The 21,165-nt window shown below is 41.2% G+C and overlaps 1 protein-coding gene across 1 annotated transcript in view; it reads left to right on the top strand.

Moving 5' to 3' along the window:
• The window catches only part of LOC308161767 (contactin-associated protein-like 5), a gene marked incomplete at both ends in the record, with an annotated part of 56,739 nt that overhangs the window by 2,238 nt on the left and 33,336 nt on the right, over positions 1 to 21,165 (top strand). The window contains 2 exons of the mRNA XM_080535838.1: positions 13,635 to 13,745; positions 15,139 to 15,332. Of these exons, the coding sequence (XP_080391964.1) occupies positions 13,635 to 13,745; positions 15,139 to 15,332 (305 nt within the window). The remainder of the gene's footprint in view (positions 1 to 13,634; positions 13,746 to 15,138; positions 15,333 to 21,165) is intronic.

The following is a 21,165-nucleotide window of genomic DNA, read 5'->3' as shown; positions in this document are numbered from 1 at the left end:
CACATCCTCTCAGAGGACCATGTCCTTATGCTCTCCTCTCTCACACAGAGAGATAACAAAGGGGATTCTTTGCTCTAGTGTCCCAAGAAGGCTATTTGATCTGTCTGCATAAGCACAACCTGTCTGAATAAGCACAATTTCACTGAGACTACACATCCACTTTTTGTCCTGGACCTAAAAATGAACCTTTATCTCAATGATTGGCAGAGCCATGTTGCTGCTCAGGTGTTTTAATTCACATAGTCCACCTTAAAACTCTTAAGCTTTTTAATTTCATAATATTTTATTATTAAGGCCATAGTGAGGTGCTGGGGAAAGGGGAGGTTTCCTGCTGGGAGTGAGTGTGATTTCTGAAGGTTGCCTTTGGCAGGGAACAGCAGGGGCCTTTCATTACTGGGGCTGTCTCTGATAGGACACACTCAACCACCACTGGAATAGGAGTGCTCCACTTTTAGCCATCCTATCATAGCTGGCATTCCCATCCATGCCATAGCCCACACCATGCACTTAATCTAGTACTTAGAACTAGAACTGTCACAGGTTGGGGGGTGGGGGAGGGGGGGGGGGGGCAATCATCACCTTCAACACACAGTACAGTCCAGTGTTGTATTTACCCACGTTTGTGTCACGGTTCGTATTACAGTTCTATTCCTGTGAGGAAATGCTTCAATGTAAATTAAGTCCTAACTGAAGCACTTACTGACTGTTGGGAGTTCTGCGCTGTACTGGTTCCCGCAATGTGTCGGAGATGGCAGCATCGTATTGTTAATGCAGGCGTGAACACGGTCATCACTATTCTCCAGGCTGATTCATGCAAAGTGGGCTCTCAAAGAACCAACTGTTACTGTTTTACAGATGCATAAAAGCCTGATTAATTTATCAGGAAATAAATGAGGCAGGATAGAACAGTTGGCAGGGGACTCCTCCTACCTTTCCTGTTTCAACAGATATTCTTTATCGAGAAATAACCTGAACAGGAACCTGATCCAAATAGTAAGCAATGGGTATGTGACCAAACTGGAATTCCAAGTTGTGTCTACTGTGTGGAAGTACCAAACCTACCAGAGCCTACTGTAGGTATTATCTTAGAGTGTACAGTACACACCATACACAGGGAGATGATGAAATCCAGTTGGAGTGAGTACAAAAAAAATATGTAATTTACTTTAATTATGCAATTATACATGGATTTTCTCTTGATGGTGGCTTTGGCTGTCCTTCATAGCTTAGACATCATGTAATGGCAACATATAATTACTGTCATTTACTCTATTGTATACTGTATATTCTCCACTGTATGGTACTGTAAGTGCGGTGATTATATGAATTAGAGATGGTCGCTATACATGCGGTGAATTGTATAGGGAAAGCATTTTTAGTAATGCCTAGTACCTCCTCCTCTAGAGACACATTGGATGACATCACACAACACGTTGACCAGGTTCGAACCATTCTGAAAGGCACCCGCTGATAACGCCCTTAGCATTAGATGCCCAGGGTGAACAGGGCATTGGACAGTACAGGAGGAGTGTGTTGTCTGGGCTTTTGCAGGACTGGGCAAGCCTGGCCGAGGCAGGAAGTCAAGGCTGTTCTTGATCCAGGTGAAGCAGCCTTCATAGTGTAGAACGCCACTACTAATAAATCCACAGAGCTGAACGCAACGATTCATGTTGATTACAATTGATTTTCCCTGTCAGGCCTATTCACAGAGATCCTTACACATTCCCCTCAACGATTCAATTACCGAGGCTTTAATGAAATGAAGCTGAGGGTTTGTCAAGTATTTTTGTTCTTTTCAGGGGTGGACAGCTGCTGTTTTGCACTTTTCTCTCTTGTGTTGCATGTGGCATGTTAGTGCAGCAGATTAATGAAATAATCGTTCGCTTGGTGATACAAGCACCAAATTTGGCACACAAGTGCTTTGGGACCTACTCTCTCAGAAAAGTACGGTTTCCACTTGATAAAACAAAATGGCCACCATTTTTCAAGATGGCCGCCATTCGAAATTGATTCAAACAGCGTTTTTGACTGAATAATCCTATTTTGATGGCCTATACATTGAAATATATGTTTTTGAGTGTGAGAAATCCAATTCTGCATTTAGAATATCAAAATTATTGAATATTATGGTGATAAAATGGGAATTAAACTAAAAACACTCTCTTGGTGTTGTTTCCGATACGCAAAATACGCATATTGCATTTAAGCAGTGCTACAAATTTATTTTATTTTATCATTTCAAAAAGGACACAAAATAACCAGAATGATTGAGCAATTTCCTAAAAGATGCATTAAAGACATTAGTTTCACTTTTGGCTATTGGACCTGTAAGCTACTTATCCAGGACCCCAATTGAAATAAGCCAGTGGCTTTCTTGGGTTTTTATCCTGTTAGTTGACCTTGTATGTAATATGTACTTTCATGTACCTACTTCTGCAAATCTTCTAATAAAGTTTTCAATCAATCAATCAATCAAGGCCACGTAGAGGCTGTCTTTGTCTCCCCCCCAATTTTTTGTTGTTGTATTTTGTATTATTATTATTATTATTATTATTATATTATTTTTTTCATTTATACTGTAGTTAGCGGAAACACAGAAAACATGTCCAAGCATAGGCTGCATTGTACAATTCTGAGCAAAACATGGCTGGCAATCATGGCTGTTTCTTCTTTTAGTCCTCACATTCACAGGCACACAACTGGGTACACTTCAGGCCGAATCGATAACATTTGCATCGTCCTCTGCATTCAGTCTTGCAGCCGCATTTCGTCAACTGCTCACACGTCTGAACAATCGGTGGAAGGGTTGTCCAGACCACTTGCCAGACCTCACCATCTTTTTTCCAGCCCCAGTTGGCAGGGCTTTCAATTTGCATTTTGCACACTGTTGCCTGGCCCCATATGCAGGCAGCTTGGAAGGCAGGCCGTTTCACATGCTGAACGAGGGATGCGCTTGTCGGTGGAATGGCATCATAAGACCTTTGCTTCCGCGCAAATAATTCTAGTCTTACCTCATCAACCTTGCCTGTAGTGCTCTGCTTGTCATACATGGTGATGACAAACTTCTCAAGGATGTTGAGGTCTGCATCTTCTATGATAGGTGGGTACTGACTGAGCTTTTTGAAGACAGGGCTCACTTCAGGGCAAACCTCCCATGCTTGCCATGCCGTTTTTTTGCCTTTGCCACGAAAAGCTGACACAACATCACAGCCAGTGAAGGTGTGAAAGAACAGCATGCCACTGGATTTCTCTGGGCCAAGAGAAAGCACCATGTCATGGATAGGCAACCACTTAATGGACTGACCTTGGCCAAATTCTACCCAAAGCCTTACTAAGCCTGCATCCTGAAGAGTCGCAAAAACATTGACTGCAACAACAAGAATATCTGTGTCGCATGCCTTGATCAACACAGACTTCATCTGTTGCTTGGCTGCATGAAGAGTATGTATGAAGATTCTGGAGCCAGCTTCCTCATGGTTACATGGACTTAAGCCTTCAAGGCTGATGGGCTTGTTTGATAGAGCCTGCTCCCCTTTGGTCACAACTATGACATTGTTGAGACACAGGGTCACTATCTTGTCGGCTAGGAACATGAAGAGCTCAGTCTTGTTGTTGCTGTCTCGCAGGAAGCTTTTCCAGTTGGGTGGCAGTTTGTTTTTGTCTGTCACTCTTCGTCGACCTCCCATACCTCTGTTTGACCTAGTTTCAGCCTTCAGGCTTGAAGTCCAGTAGACATCAAAAATGATATCTGTTCGCTCATACTTTGATGAGTAGGTCTGGATTTTTGGAACTACATCCTGGACAGCATATTCCTCAAAGGTCTTTGATGTCGTAGGAGACAATGAATGCACAAGAGAGGAACCATCAATGATAATGGCATCACATTCTGGTTGTTTGTCAGGAGGAGAAATGGTAGCTTCCAGAATTTTTGAAAGCTGAGACTTCTGGCCAGAGTGGAGTTTCCCTGTGTCACTCAGTGCAGCAGGGAAAGGTTGATTCTCATGCTTAAAGAACTCAAGCAGGTCACACTCTCGTGATTGGCACGATATAAAAAGCTGCGAGAACAGACGACAGTCATCTTTGAGTACCTGCTTCTTCATGTCACTGGAAGCTGCAGCTGCCTCTTGGCGAAATAAGTCGGCTTTGTTCTTTTTAATGGGCTTATAGAAGGAACCCTCATCCCCCAGACCATTGAAAAAGTCTCTGAAGGCAGCTTGACCTTTCTCAAAGTGAGTTCTTACAAGCTCAGCAGCACTGGGATGTGTGATGGTTTTTGTGTCCAATGTGAGCAGATCTTTGGACTCTTCCTGGAAAGGATTGCCCAGATCCTTCATCACATCAAACAACTTTTGGACCTTGTCAGTGAAGGACTTCTGAGACTGACTGGTCTGCTCATGATGCCTGACATCTTTGTTTGCTTCTTTGACTTGAGATGCCAACTCATACTGGTTGACTAACTGGCTAACTTCTGGTCCAGACACCATCCACCGCCTCAATGCAGATGGATCCTCTGTAAGGCCAATGGCACCACCATCACCTTTAACAACTGCATTGGCCTGCTCGTGAGCTTGGTCAATGGGTAAGCCTGAGAACTCCCTGTGAGTCTTGTGGACCACAAACTTTCCAAGCTGAAATTCATGGAAAACCTGAGGATGAGTTTGCTCCAAAGACGCCAATTGACACAATTGAGTTCCAGTAAGGATACATTCATTTTGATGTTTGGACCATTAACCCATTTCTGTTCATTCAAGTTCTACTCCAAAAAACGTTATTTTGCATCTGATGAGGCGGCCATCTTGAAAAGTGGCAGCCATCTTGGATTTTCAGCTGGAAACCGTACTTTTCTTAGAAAGTACATCCTGGACATCATTTGTGCCAAATTTGGTGCTTGTATCACCAAGTGAACGATTCTTATGAAATATTGATTTAATCTGCTGCACTATGTAGGAAGAAGTTGCTTATTCAAAATGCCAAGAGGTTGCACAGGTTGTTATATATATTATACATATGTATATAAATATTATAATATATATATATATATATATATACCAACCTGTGCAACACCAAGATTAGGTTTGGTAGTATTAAACGGATGGCTCTGACCCCCTAAATGGAAAACAGCTTATTTTTAAAAAACATCTGAAGTGTAAACTCTCAAATCTCATAAACAAAGAAAATACGTTAGAATTCAAGAACTGTGCCTGAGTTCTAGAACCCATAGGCTGCATTCCAATATTTAGCATGCTACATAGGATGAAGGAATACTGTATATTGACCATGCATTCTCCTGTATGTAGTGTAGAACTCCCTTGTTTTTCTGGCTACACTGTTCTCTGACAGTGTTCCATATTTTATCCTTGTCAGGAGTTGTTGTTCTGAGTCTCAAAGAATACATGTGTGCTTGTCCCCTTTATTCCTTCTCTGTCAGTCAGAGACCTGTGTCCTGAATACTGTGGGGGAGAACCAGGTCTAATTTATCACTGTAAATGCGCCTCCACTGTCTTTCTGCAGTCTAAGCAAGGCAATGCCTTCCCAGAAAAAAATCAAGCAGCAACGTGCCGTAAATGCATTATTCTGGAACTGTCTTATTTATCCAGCTTCTATTTTGTCTGAACAAAAAGAGCAAACTTGTAGCGGCCCGTAATAAATAAAACAAAACCTCCCAAAACTGTGGATATATGATATAAGGCTATTTAGAACAATCATTTCTACTCCGCCACTTGGGAAGGAAAAAATCTATTTGATGAATGTGGCGCCAGTGGAGGCCTTTGCATTTCCAATCGCATCGCTCACATACTGATGGTACCCAGCTCTGGATCTATAGAGTGCAATGAATATGCTTCAAATAGCAGTATAGTCCGTAAGTTCTCCCTTCTATTTATTTCTGGTGTTACTGGCAAAGGATTGTTAACACCCACTCTCTATCGATTGTGCCAATAAGAAAGCAATGGTGCTAGGCAGAAAAGCTACATTATGGGCTAGTCTGAGTGATGAAAATAAGAAGATGATGCTCTTGTTTTTCCAAAGTAGACTGAACAGTCGTTTTAAAGTTTGCCTCAAACCATTTTCCGTCAGAAGGTATTATCTTCCTAACTCAGGAGATCTCAGTAGAGAATTTGCTATGAGAAATTAGGATAACAATGATCCATGTGTGTATTGTGTATTATGATCATTTCGATCATAACCCCCTATAGTATGGGTTAGAAACAGACCAGTAAAGCAGTATACCTCCAATAGCTTCAGTCAAATGGCCATACGGTACGAACAGGCTACTGTACTGTCTGTGATAGTTAACTGGTGAACTGGAGTAGGATAAATGCTTGCACAATGTGGACAGCCTGTATCCCAGCTTGTTTTTCCAACAAACAGGCCAATATCCCTGTTTTGTGTCACTGCCTGCTGTGTTGTATTAGTTATCTCTTACTTATGATGGAGGTGTGCCACTAAACACACTTAATCCCTGTGTAGTTAAATGTGAGTGGGCTGTGTGACATTTATCCATGCAGGGAGAAAGGGGAGAGGGCCTTGGGACTATCACAGGCACAATTTTTCGGCTGCTGGGATAGAAGAGCCAATGTCACGTTCCTCCAATGGTAGTCCTCTGTCCTCCCAGGCTGATATTCGCCAACAGGCTAATCATCCACTAACCTCCTGGTTTCATTGCATGGTGACACACAGCGTTGACTAATAATGAATTCAGTGTGATGGATCTCACAAGGGTGACACACACTTACCATGAAACTAATCAGAAAGTCGAATGATTCCAGATGCAACTACTGCAGCACATCATAGGTATAGGTCTATATTAACCTACAGTGTTAATGAAATTCAAAGTGAACACAACTTGATCAAAGCAAGCATTGTTGATTGGCAGCGAGGTGTTTGAAGCCGTGATTTAATCAATCATGATAATGTCACAGTTAAATCACCGGTTATGATATTCATACGCCGCAGTTGATTTGTTTCTCACATTCCCTTGACAAGGTTTGTCTATTTGTGAACTCTTCTCAGTACAAGGCAAAAAATCACCACAATTGATCACAGAATAAACATTTAAATCATTGATGTCATTTTACAATTTTTGCATTTGTTGTTTAACTGTTAACATAATAATAATAACAATGATGTCCTCTAATATGTGATTTAATCAATAGTGTTATGAATCACGGCTAATGAGAGAGGGCATTATTGCTTACGTATGCGTTGCTTGCCGTTCTCTGTTAGCTGAATAAGAATATCAGCCTTCCCTGAGGTATATTGTTTTCCCACTGAACTGTGTTTTGCTGCCCACTCTATCTGACGCATTATTGGAAACGATGTGCTACAGCACAGAACTGTGTTTCTCAATCACTTGTATTGACGTGCACTTCCTTGAATTCAGCCTGAGTCTGGAGCTAATTGTCAACCGATACCTCAGCCTCACTGAAGGTTTTGCTGAGGAGATAGAGATAGATAGATAGGAGGCTAGGAGACTTGTCTATTAATCTATGGGAGGTATCATATGCTGCTTTATCAATAGAACCCCGGAAGGGATGGATGGGGCAATGGATGAGGCCTATCATCACCCCCCTGGATTAGGGTTGGGTTGATTTGATTTAGATTCAGTCAATTCAAGAACAATAAAAAACATATATTTTTCAGTGTATAGATAAGTACCTTTTTTAGGGAAATGGCGTATTAGGAATCATTGAATTGTAATTTCATTTTACTTTTCATTTACTGAGTTCAAATTCAAGTGACCCTAACCTTGATCCTAATTAATTATAATTAATTATAAATAATAACACATTTATTTTATAATTTATGTCCTAGATAGCATTAGTTAGGGATGGGTCGATACTGATTATTCATAACACAATCGGCCGATACTAATTCTAATTATTTGTTATTTATTTACCTAGTTGTACCCTTGCATAAAATAAAATACATATTTTGCTTTTGATGATTATTTTAAATTAACACACATTCATACAACTACAATGTGATGGAACGACTTTTATTATTAATTTCTATACAAAGATAATGATCAAAACAATGATGTAGCATACGTGTGTACACCTTTAAGGCCCAGGAAATGGAGTGTACATGGTGAAGGAAAAGGAGACTCATGGTGAATAAAGCACCTTGTTTATAACGTTCAATACTCCAATAAGTCCAATGTCTTCTGTCTAGATACAAGCATTACAATTACAATTACACTTTATCATTATTATTACAAATGAAGAAAAGATACCCATCTTTTTAATATTGCCTTTAAATGACTAAATAATTAAATGATGATGATATAATGATTGGAGCACTTTGAGCTGCAATGTTTGCAGGAAAAGCGCTATACAAATAAACGTTATTATTATTATTATTATCAAATGAACATGCCATGTTAGAATCAATAATCAGTCTGAATAATAAGACATTTAAAGAAATTGACCGAACACTGATTGCATGTTTTGCCAATATCCGCTGATACCAATTGCTGGATGATCAATAAGTGCATCCTTAGTATTGGTACTTAGGCATAGGTAGACAAAACCTACTGGGTGTTGAGCTTCATAGCTTTCTGGCTTGGGAGGTTTTCTCCTCCTGTCTTCCCACACATTTCCAGAGATACAATACCAGAGAAGAAGAAAACAACCCTTTAGTTTTCAGAGGCAGCGGAGCCTTGTTCATTGGATTTACTCTCCCTGTTTAAACATCTCTGTCTCAGACCACAGTGCTTAGTCATCGTCAGTCATCGTCTGCACACACTGGTACAAAAAGGCAGTTTGTTGACGTAATTTATCTTTATTTCTTTGTGGAGCAGTGTTTGTTTTGCCTCCAGATTAAGGAAGGATTGCTAATGAGTAGAATGAGCGAGGGAAGACAGCTGGGAGGAGCACAGTTGACGGAAATGTAGGGTTCAATGGCATCATGTCACCCCAGTATTTCTAAACATGTTCTAACGAGGACCAAGCGATGGGACAAACTTGCGTTTTTCAAATGTCCTTATCTACTATCATACCGTCATCACACATTCCTTCATTGGCCCTATGCCAAACAACATGCAAGGGGGGGGGGAGGAGAAGTGGGTGAAATGTTTTAGCGTAATTTGGTATGTATAGTTGGAGTCGGCTTCGATAATGCAACCTATGGATTACTGAATAAAGTTTGGTATTTTCATAGGAGACAGGAGTAAGGATTTGGGGTTTAATGAGACTGGAAAAAAATGTATCCAGTATGTTACTGTATATAGGAAAGCTGAAGATAGCTGTGACATCAGCCCACAGTTGATTCGCTCACCTTCCTCCACTTCAGCGCGATTATGTAAATTCCCTGCCCATTACAGACTCATGAATCACTCTCTTTGAAAAGATAGATTGTTCTGTCTGTATAAATTACTGACTCGCATCCCCTCCTCCTCCACCGTTGAGCCTGCTAAATCTCTTCATTGGTTCCATAACAGACAGTGTTTTTAAATTCCTTAAATCTTTTGAAAAAATGTTATCTATTTCACCTAGTACAATTGCTTGTTCTGTAAGCATTCTGTAAGCATGCCTCCCATACACTCAGTTGGGATGTTTCAGCTCAACCGGTGGCATAATCATTGACGGTAAAATGTATAATTATCATTTGGACGGAGGGTCTGGGAGAAATTGGTGGATAGACAAAGTGCTTTTTTCGCTGACTGCTCTTTTTGCAGCATGCTTTTCGGTCAGGAATATGTTCAATAGAATGTAAAGCTATGTGTGACAGTGTCTATACAGATCTTTCCATAATCAGTCTAGCGCGCCCACAGGCCTATATAAACAATACTGTGCATCCCACGGCCTTTTCTCACATTGCCCTCACAACTCCACTCTGACCCTGTGTGAAAGGCACTTTTAAACTGAAATTATATTCTCTCCTCAATATCTCAGAATAGGCTATCAGTAGCATATAGTTGATCACTGGCGGACTCAGTGGGGGGGGGGCAGGGGGGGCGACTGCCCCTCCTGGTGCCCCCACGGTTGAAAAACGTCTGTCTTAAGTGCCCTTTTGAGTGTCAAAAATGCCCTTTTGAGTGGCTAAAATGAGAGGACGTGCCCTATTGGTGCCCCTCCAATGGTCTAAACTTGACCATGTGCCCCCACAGTTGAAAAACGTCGCACTAAAGTGCCCTTTTGAGTGGCAAAATTAGAGGATGTGCCCTATTGGCTGCCCTTCCAATAGTCTAAACTTGACCATGTGCACTGATGGAGTCCCATGTTGTGCAGTAGGTGCCCTTTTTTTCTTTTCGCCCCTGCCCTTCAAACAGTCCGCCACTGTAGTTGATGACAAATTTGCTCAAAGATATAGGATCCCACCTTCGCCCAACCTACTCATAGATCTCTGCACATTACCCATTTGAAACAGACTCCCTTTGAAAAGAACAGATCATTTTGTTGATAGAAATTAGGCTACTGACCCACCCCCCCTCCAGCATGAAGGAACATAAACGCTCTTCAGTAAATTCTTAAAAAACATGTACACATCTCCATATCTCCATATATATTGGTCTAAGTAAGAGGAGACTACAGACCTTTTCAGCCATTTTTTAGATTCTATAGGCTTAAAAGAACCCGTCAAAGGTTTTTGAAATACTAGACTCGGTAGATCCACCAAACTGAAAAGTACATTTTGTTTCAAAAAGGAGGTGTAAGGTCTTGTTTATGTGTATTTTAGATGAATAAATAAATGGTATTCTACTTTGGCTGTAAAATGTGATTGTTTCTCCAACCTTGACGATAACACTTACATATCTACTGACCCTCATCCACAATTTTGTTTTCACCTTCCAGGCAGCATGATGTCCTTCTAGTTCAATGTCTCTTTCATTGGAATTAGTTATGGGTCATTGTTTTACATGACACATATGTTCTTCATTTTGTCTATTATTAATTGGTGTACAGCTTATAGGCCAAAGAGGAAAGATAGAGCCCACACTGTGCATCTAAATCTGTTTGCAGCCATCCATCTTCCCATGCATGACTGCATGATGGTACACCTTGGGGAATGAAGGGGAGATAGCTCCTTTTATTTTTATCCCAAACACAATCACTGATAACCCTAACTGTGTTATACCAGCCCGAAGGTGCCGAGATGCCTCTGTGGTGGATCCTCACATATAGAGCTGTGTGCTGACTGAGATCCAGTACCATGCTAAGATCTATCGGTCTTCAGTCTATAAAAGCAAGTGTTTTCTCTTGGTTCAGTTTTCTATTTATTTTTCCGTGTTTTTTTGTGTTTGTGTGTGTGTATGTCTGTGTGTGTGTGTGTGTGTGTGTGTGTCTGTGTGCGTGTGCGTGTGTGTGTGTGTGTGTGTGTGTGTGTGTGTGTGTGTGTGTGTGTGTGTGTGTGTGTGTGCGTGCGTGCATGCGCGCGAGAGAGGGAAAGTCAAAGGGAGAGAGAGAGTGTGCATTTGTAAGATTTAAGCCCCAGCACTTTGCATAGGGAGTGTGTTCTGTGGTGGTGACACGATCACATTCATGGCTTGGAGAGATTTTCAATTATCCCACAGGGCAAGGAGGCACTGAGCAGAGCAGTGCAGCTTTGCAGGCAAATCATCCTTTGCCCATAAGTCTTCATGATTGACAGCCTGGCATTTGGCTCAACAGCAAATACGCACATGGAGACTATAAACAAAAATACTGCTCATAAAACACGCATCATAAAAATAAAAAAAATATTAAAAGCCGAGCTGCGAAATTGTCTTTGTATTCAGAGGCCTGCAAGTTATGTCCTGTCACTCTGTGTTGCATGTTTCTATGAAATAAAATGTTTATTGGCGGACTCCTTTCCACTGTATCAAGGTCTCTTATGTGATGTGTTTTGATGTAACCCTCAAATGAAATGGAAAAAAGTTATCGGGCTGGTCTTTGGAGTATTTTACCGGGGTGAAAGACTACAAGCTGACATTTACTGTGATGTTGCAAGCTCTGGTTTGGGAGGAAAACCATTAGGATCAAAGGTGCAAGGCTTGTGTTGAAAGGTTTGCAAAATCTCCAGAGGGTGATGGATAGTGTGAGATAAAAAAAGAAATGGATAGAGAGGAAAGAGAGGGACTGGAGAGTGTGGGATACCTAGAGATTAAAATGTAAAGTAAGGATATCGCCTGCAAACATTAGCATTGAACAGATGTGTATCATATGTTTAATACCAGTGACATTACATAACAAATGTGTGTTTAATTCCCTGGGACGGTACATTAGTTAGCATATTAGTGCATTGGTCATCCTGGTGACCATCTGTGGCTATGTCTTTGCACTGCGATATATCTGGGTCTTGAAAAAAACAGGTTGATCCACTTCAGTCACACTTTAAATAAAAACTAGAGACATCTGCTGGTGAGTGATCTGAGAGCATTCAAATCAGGTCAGATGGAATCCACTGGGCATTCTACAAAGACCTATTCGAAGTACAGTAAACAGGCTTATACTGTGCTGTCATTTTTCACTACGCTGTTGTCGAACCGGATGAATTAGCCACAACAGATGTCGGATGTTACGAGGAAAAGCTCCTACATGGAGTGGACGGCATCCAAAGCCAAAATGCTTCCTTCAAGAGATTAATCACTCGCTGATGGAAAGAGAGAGAGAGAGAGAGAGAAAGAGAGAGAGAGAGAGAGAGAGAGAGAGAGAGAGAGAGAGAGAGAGAGACAGGGGTACAGAAGTGATCATTGAAATGTAGCTGTTGCCAGTCGTTATCATGTCCTCAGATACTATTTAGGAGCAACTCATGCAGAGTTCTGCTCGTTGACAACAACAAAGGAGAATGGTGCAGTAAGTGAAGGAGCTCCACCCCAACTGCTCTTATTGTGCCTGCAGGCTAGCAGGGCTGGACCCTGTGGAAGATGAGGCCGACACGTACAGATCACTGGCGTCTTAATCTCCTCCTGCGTGTTGTGCTCTAATCTCACAGTGTTGGATGAAAAAGGAATACGCACACGCACACACACACACACACACACACACACACACGCACACACACACACAAACACTTGCGCCTACACACACACACACACACACACACACACACACACACACACACACACACACACAGAGGCAGAGAGAACTGTGGATTCTACTGTCCTGTTTTAAAGGGTCACTGCTTCAGTTAATGGACTGTTTGGGAGAGATTTGTGGAGTGGATAAATGCGGCCACCCCTATACCTGGATTTACACACTATAGCATGCCTTCCATACAAACACAAATCTGTTAACCATGTGATGGAAAAAAACAGTAATGAAACAGGTGTTGAAACGTTTAACTGAGTCAGGCCAGTCTAAAGGTAACACATTTTAATATCTGTAAGGTTACTTTTAATATGTTCCTGTATACAGTAATAATAAATAAAGAAATAAAGAAAGGATGTAAATTGCTATTCCAAAACATTTAGGAGAAGCAATCCTCTTCATCATGAGCCTTGATGGGCCAGTGATTATAATAGAGGATGACAATGATTAAAATGACATTGATGATGATAAAGATGATGATGATGATGATGATGATGATGATGACGTCGACGATGACAGTGATGATGATAATGATGTTGTTGTTGTTGTTGTTGTGATCCCAGTTACCCGCTTCTAAACTAAAATGATATTATAATGATATAACTAAATTATATTTCCCCCTTCCAGACAACTGCAACGGTCCTCTGGTCTCCACCCTGCCCCAGGCCTCCTTCCAGGGCTCAACCAAGTCTTTGGGCAGCACCTCTCCCCACTTCGCCAAACTCAACAGAAGAGATGGTGAGTCATTGAAACTGTTACTGCAATATCTACTGCAATGATCTATTCTGTCTTAACTGAGAAATCACTGGATGTTTTGGGGCATAAATAATCATTGAAGACATGTCATAGATATTTTTATCTTAAGATAGATGAGGTAATTCTCTGCCTGGTAAAAAGCTCTGGCAGTTGTACAAAATTGTGCAGAGGATCTTATCAACATCAACAGTAACAGTTTACAATAGATAGGATGGCACTTAATCCCAGATAATATTGGTATGCAGCTGCCGGCTATTGCGTCAAACACTGTAATTGGCCACTGTTTACCTTAGATACGCATACATTATCTCCACCTACTCATGGCTATTATTGTTAAAAAAAGAGATTTTGAGATCATTTGGAACCGCTGTAGGAATGAGTCAATTATATGATTAAATCAGGCATGTTGTGCATTTCAGCACAGTTTCACAGTCTGAAAATATCACCCATAGCCATAACAAACGAGGTTACAGATTGTAGCGTGATATAAATAATGTACTACCCCATTCTGCTCTGGCTGTTGTCTTAGTAAAGATTGTTCTTGAAGTCCATGGCGCCAGGTCTACTCAATGATTAACACATTTCATACATAGCTGACATTAAAGCAGTTACGAAAAACAAAAGACGGTTACTTTATGTATACGATTCTCAGTTATTAAAGGTGTTGGAGGCAAAGACACATTCTAATTTGGCTGTATGTTATTTTTAGCAGTGGCCAACTCCCACCACGTGTGCTTGTAAAAAACAGAATGATCCTGGCCCCTGGGGGGGCTCAGTAAACGATGCCTCTTCCTTCCGTAGGGGAAGACTCTTGTTTGATATTCTGCACTCATCCCCTCCCATGGAGTTGTGTCCCAGCCCACAGAGGCTGAGTAATAAACCTCTGCCAGAGCTGACCTGTTTCTTCAGCTTGATCGCTGGGTTAGCTTGTGGGGTCTGCGTCTAATTGTACACCACGCAGTCATATCACACATTTGCATTAGTCTTTCCATGTAAGACTTTGCCCCCGTACTCTTTCAGGCTAGTCGAGTTCTACTGTTCAACAGCGTATTTAGCATATCAAATGCGCTGACAACTTTTGAAGAGTTATTCTCGGAAAATGTTGCAGTTCACATTTCATTTCAAGGCATGTTGTTGCCAAGTAAAAGGGATAGATACTCTAGATGGTCCTCAACGATCTGAAACCTCAGGGAGAGTGTCGCCTACCTAGCGAAAGATGCTTCAAATACAGACAGCGGGCTAGGAATACAACATTAATAGCAGGTTGGAGCCCACCGGCGGAGAGTTATCTAGACTGAACACACCACAATTCGATCCGCTGTGCATCGACAGAAAGCTAAAAGGGATCTTGCATGTCTCTCTGGTGTCCCTCCAGGGGCTGGCGGCTGGTCTCCCCTGGTGACAGACAGACAGCCGTGGCTGCAGGTGGACCTCAGGGACAGGATGGAGGTGACGGCCGTGGCCACACAGGGGCGCTACGACAGCTCAGACTGGACCAGCGGCTTCCTGCTGCTCCACAGTGACACAGGCCGAGCCTGGAAACAGTACAGACAGGAAGACGGGGTCGGGGTGAGTCGTCTCATACATGATCTGTGATCGATCCAATGAGTGCACCACAGGACTTCTCAATGTGTGGAATGTATTGGGTTGTTTTAACAAGATGTTCTGAGTTTTTGTTGTAGTTGTAACTTCCATATCTCATTTTCAACCACCATACTCATGATTGGAGAGGGCTGGGGACCATATATTGTATATTCAAAAAGGTATGCACTCACTGTAATGTAAGTCGCTTTGGATAAAAGCGTCCACTAAATGGCATATATTATATATTATTATATAGGGCTCCTGCATGTCACTGATAGTCAGTGATGCCCGTTATTGCCACAGTAGATTTTTTGAATTCCAAATGTTCCTTTAACTGAAGCTTTGCAACTCATTTCACCCTAATCATCAAGGCTAACATGCTTCCCTCTCTCCCCTGTTTTGCATGGTCTTTGAACAGGAATAACTCAGAATGACTATCTCTTTGTGTGTAATCCTTATGAAAGAGAGGTTGTTCTTAGTTTTGACAGTAGTTTTGTAGTTTTGCTTTAGTGTCTGTTAAAAATGCGTGAGGTGTTATACAGCCTCCTTCACTTTGCACGTGACTTGTTTCCCTCGACTGTGATGCCATAGCTTCGTGCTTGGTTGGTGCGTTTGCATAATTGACCTAACAGCTAAGAAAATAGCCTCTTTGTACCTCATGATGTTGCTGGTGTGCTTATAAATTCTTTATTACCCATTGTGTTCGCCCCAGTTATGTCAAATATGTTTACGTTAACCTCAAATTGGTTAAAAATAACAGCTACGGAATAAGACGTGACAATTGATACTGTACAACCCATTATTCCTGAGTCGGTCGAGGTGTCAGTCACATGTTTGCAAGACGACTACAATACGCTGGCACATCGTTATACCCAGCGATGTGGTGTCTCTTCTCTCATGGTTTATAATTAATTACACTTGGTGGTGTTACAGCAGGACAGCAGCCTTACTTCAATTATTTAATCAACTCCACACATCTTGAAAAATACATGATTTACTGCAGATTTCAGGAGTGTACAGAAGGACTTTGAGACTTTGTTCTGTCGTTTTTTTACTCCCGACCAACACATTCATCACGGTGATTGTTAAAGACATTATGTTATACAAAATATTCGTAACGGACTTATAGAAACAGAATATGGTAGTACGTTCTATTACAGCACAGAATAAAGCGGTAATAACATGGTAATACTACGGTAACAATGAGCCTTACTAGTGAAATGTCTACCCCTTTATTATTTGCTGTAATAGGAAGTACTACCCAAACGACAAGGTACAGTATGCGTGGTGATGGTGAATCATCTGTATAATGCTTTGCCAGGTGGAAGTGCATTTCACTCCTTCTTCCGCTCCTTTGATTGCATGGTAAGCCAACCCCTCTGTGGCTCCAGGTTCAGCTCGTGGCTGTCGTCACTGTCCACTCACCACAAGGCTGTATCGTAAATCACCTTCTCAGATGCTTATTGTTCAGTCTTGTATTACTGATGTCCTATGACAAACCCACAGGTAATTAACACAGGAGACTATTATTGTGCGTGTAGAGGCACAAGGCAGATGAAAGCATGTAGTTTTAAATGTAAGTCATTTGTCAGTGAATTAAGTGGAGGTTTAGTCTCTCCTTTCCATTACTAGCAAACGCCCCGTTGGTGTGAATGTCATGGGATTTGTAATGGCCATTAGTGTCAGGATAGCAGTATAACGTCTCAGTAGAAGGATGGCACCCTTCGCAAAGCGGCGTCCCCAGTCACCGTCCTAATACGTATAGCTCTGCCTTATGAGTCTGACCCTCTAACACCACCGCCAGCAGCATTTGATCACCTAGCTGGGTATTGGCCACATCCAGGCCTGCTTACTGTTGCTTCAGATGAAAGCCAATAGAGAGATGCAGTGGTATGGCTGCTTAACACTAGAAGCCGCAGGAAAGCATTACTAACCAAAGCACCCAGATTGACATTTGGGGACTTCCATGTGTTCCCGTTAGTGTAAGAGTGTATTCATTGAATTAGATAATTAGATAATTAGATAATTAGATAATTGTACATGCAAAAAATACTGGTTGTGTCTAGTCAGGACTTAAGAAGCATTAGAATAGCACATGTTGTATTTTAAAGAGATTACATATTGAATATAGTATATTGACGGACATCATTGGTCATCATTGTAGAACAGACGGTTTACAGACGAATCCATCGGTTCTATGCTCCACCATACTAACCCTAACTCAACAAGATTCAAAACAAAATTATAGATTTTGTCTGCTGCCTTATAGCAAGCAACCAAGTTACTCACAAAAGCATTCAAAATGATTGTAATCAGTGCACACTTTGTCTGTCGCCCTATGCACTATGCTCTATGCACCTGCCAATCAGTCAGACACATATACCTGTAGGCTATTGTAGCCTACATAAATATACAGGTGGAGAAAATAATGTGACATGGTCTGGGTGAAAAAGTCCCCAAGTAGGGCAAGGTCTTTTTTTTTTTTTTTTTTTTTTTTTTTTACAGATTATGAAAGTGTAGATTGTAAGCTTTCACAAATGATACATTGAATTGAGTGTCATACATTGAAATCTGAAAAAGGCTTAAGAAGATATGCATATGTGAATGTTGGTACACCTCAAATAAACTAACAGAGAAAAACCCCTTCAAAGTTGTCACACATTTCGCAGGCAAAAGTTTATTACATCCCATTATACGTATTATTATACTTTAAATGAATGTGCAATAACACTATGTGCAATATGACAACCCTAGGGTACATAAGGTTGCAGAGAAATAGTAAATGTTAGAATAGGTATAGCATAGCATAGAGTACAGCACAGTGTTTTATCTGTACAGTATAGTATAGTGGATAGTGTACATAGCCTTTATTTATGTAAACCAGCTCCTTCCCTTCTTGTTTTTTTTAGTTTTTTTCTTTCCTAGCACCACCACCCCCCCTCCCAAATTTCATTGTTTGGTACCTGTACTATATTAATGACAATAAAGACCATTCATTCATTCATTCATTCATTCATTCATTCATTCATTCATTCATTCATTCATTCATTCATTCATTCAAGAGAGTAACATTCTCATGGCTTCAGGTCCAGCCGACATTGCAGCAACAAGAGAAAACAAAATGGCAATATTTATAAAAGGAAACAATAAGGCAATATACAATTGAGCAATACAATAATAGAATAGTTAAAAATAATAATGTTGTGTCTGTGTGTATGCATTTATCATTATAGTCCATAATGCATGGTGGTTCTAATAGACTGAGAGCAAAATGATGGCCTGAGTTAAACATAATGTAATAAGCCTACGTTTGTGGTCCTCTGTGGCTCAGTTGGTAGAGCATGGCGCTAACAACACTTAGGTTGTGGGTTCGCTGGGACCATATACATGTATATACTGAAAAATGTATGCACTCACTGCAATGTAAGTCTCTTTGGATAAAAGCGTCAGCTAAATGGCCTATATGTGACAGCAGCTGGTGAAACCGAACAACTGAACAAGTCGCCATCCGCCGGACCGTTCAGACTTTTATTCAGAAAAATGTAAATACATTTCAATATTGTTGAAAATCAGTAAAATATTTGTTTCTGATTAAAAGTGTAAACATTTTGATTGGTTGGCGACTTGTTCCCAGTTTAACCAGCTGCTGTTACATATAGTATGTAGGCTACATACTGTACTTTTATGGCTGGGATGAAGTCTGTTTTTGCAGGCTGGATACGTGCCTTTGTGGCCTTCTATTCACAAGTAATTGCTTTGATCATGCAAATAATTATAGTCTGTTCTGATATATTGCTGATATGAATGAATGAATGAATGAATGAATGAATGAATGAATGAATGAATGAATGAATGAATGAATGAATGAATGAATGGTCTTTATTGTCATTAATATAGTACAGGTACCATACAACGAAATTTGGGAGGGGGGGCTCCCCTGGTGCTAGGAAAAAAATACTAAAAACAAGAAGGGAAAAGAGCTGGTTTACATAAATAAAGGCTATGTACACTATCCACTATACTATACTATACAAATAAAACACTGTGCTGTACTCTATGCTATGCTATAAATATCCTAACATTTCCTATCTCTGAACCTTATGTGCACGAGGGTTGTCATATTGCACATAGTATTATTGCACATTCATTTAAAGTGTCGCAGTTTGCAGGCTTGAAATGTTCACAGTTGTGTTTCAGTATTGCACTTGATTACAATCTAGTAGCTGCCATCAAATTGTCTAGATTGTCCAGGGCCTAGAACCTAGGTCTTTGCTGTGTTCAGGGCCTGAATGGCCCTGGGGTAGAAGCTGAGCTTCAGTATCGCCACTACGGCTGAATGAGTAAGCCATTCATAACTGTAAGGTCAATTTCATAAAACCGCTAGACACATGCACAGACACATGAGAGAGTTTGCTTGTATTATCCACATCATTATGCACTGACTGCCCGCTTTTGGTGTCGTTATCAACATCAATGGCCTTTAGGCACACTCACATAGCCTACATACGCACACGGAAGGAGATATGATAGGATGCTCATTGAAAACATGGTCTAAATAGATGAGAGGAAAACGGTGTTTCTCTTCTTTGGAGGCTGGCTGTGTGCTGCTCACATGTAATCGTGCATTGATCATGCAACAAGTGTTATTGTCTGTCTGTCTATGTGTGAGACCCTTTATGGTTGAATGGGTGAGCCATTCATAACAGTACATTTTGATTCACCATGGTGAGGGTAATTATGTTAAAAACAAACATTTAGGAAAAGTCAGGGAAGGAGGAAGGTATGGGTTTCACAATGGCAGATTTATTTTAGTATAGTGTCACACAGTGCCTGTGCCTGTGGACTTCTGATTGGTATGACTGGTGTTAATAAACATATTGATTGGCGCTATTATGTACACAGTGCTTTGAACCAATTTGCTTAGAGCAGAATATTTTCAGGTCATAAATTGCCCAAGGTCAGATTCATCAGTCATTTTGTTAATTAAAAACAGCGAACATGACTTTGTTGTTATTGTTGTTGTCAAGGACAGTCTTAGCGACACCCTCTAGACTGTTCAATACTCACACGTCTCTCCTTTAATCTAGGAGATGTCATTTTCCAAAACAGTGAAAAACAAAACGCCTGTCGGTGAGTGGCAGATAATTAGCAAGGCTCCGCTAATGAAGGCCCTCCAAAGGAGGCTAACCGCAGTTTTAACCTATGCCTTTTGAGATATTAATTGACATGCGTCTGGCGTTTTAACAAGTGCAGTTCAAAGGTAATGGCCTGCTGACTGTTTCTCAGGCTGAGGGGGCTAATGAGAAAACACCAGCTGCTGAGGCTGCCAAGGCTCAGCCACTCTGCACCTGGGAGGTCACCCAGTGTGATGGGCTCGAAAGATATCAACATATGTAGGTATATGGAAAATAGATATTTGGATCACAAATGTGACACCAAGGCAGGTGCCAGGACACACACACACACAAACACACACACACACACACACAAAGCCCAAGCAGAGCCTTACAAACATGTACACACAGGCGCGCACACACGCACGCACGCACACACACGCACGCACGCACACACACACACACACACACACACACACACACACACACACACACACACACACACACACACACACAGCTGCAGTCCTTTTATCTCTGCCCTGTGTTAGACCAGGTCACAGTGGCAACATGATTAACTGCTCTTGAAGCGCTTCTCAGTCTTTGTCTCTGGGAATCATATATACCGGTACCTAGAACTGGGATGACACAATAGGGAGCAGGCCATAGATATTGGCAACAACACATTGTCTCTCCTAAACAAGCTG

The sequence above is a fragment of the Nansenia antarctica genome (genome assembly GCF_963989245.1).
Source record: "Nansenia antarctica genome assembly, chromosome: 7".
In the NCBI taxonomy this organism is placed as follows: domain Eukaryota; kingdom Metazoa; phylum Chordata; class Actinopteri; order Argentiniformes; family Microstomatidae; genus Nansenia; species Nansenia antarctica.
This window is presented reverse-complemented; position numbering and strand designations above follow the sequence as displayed.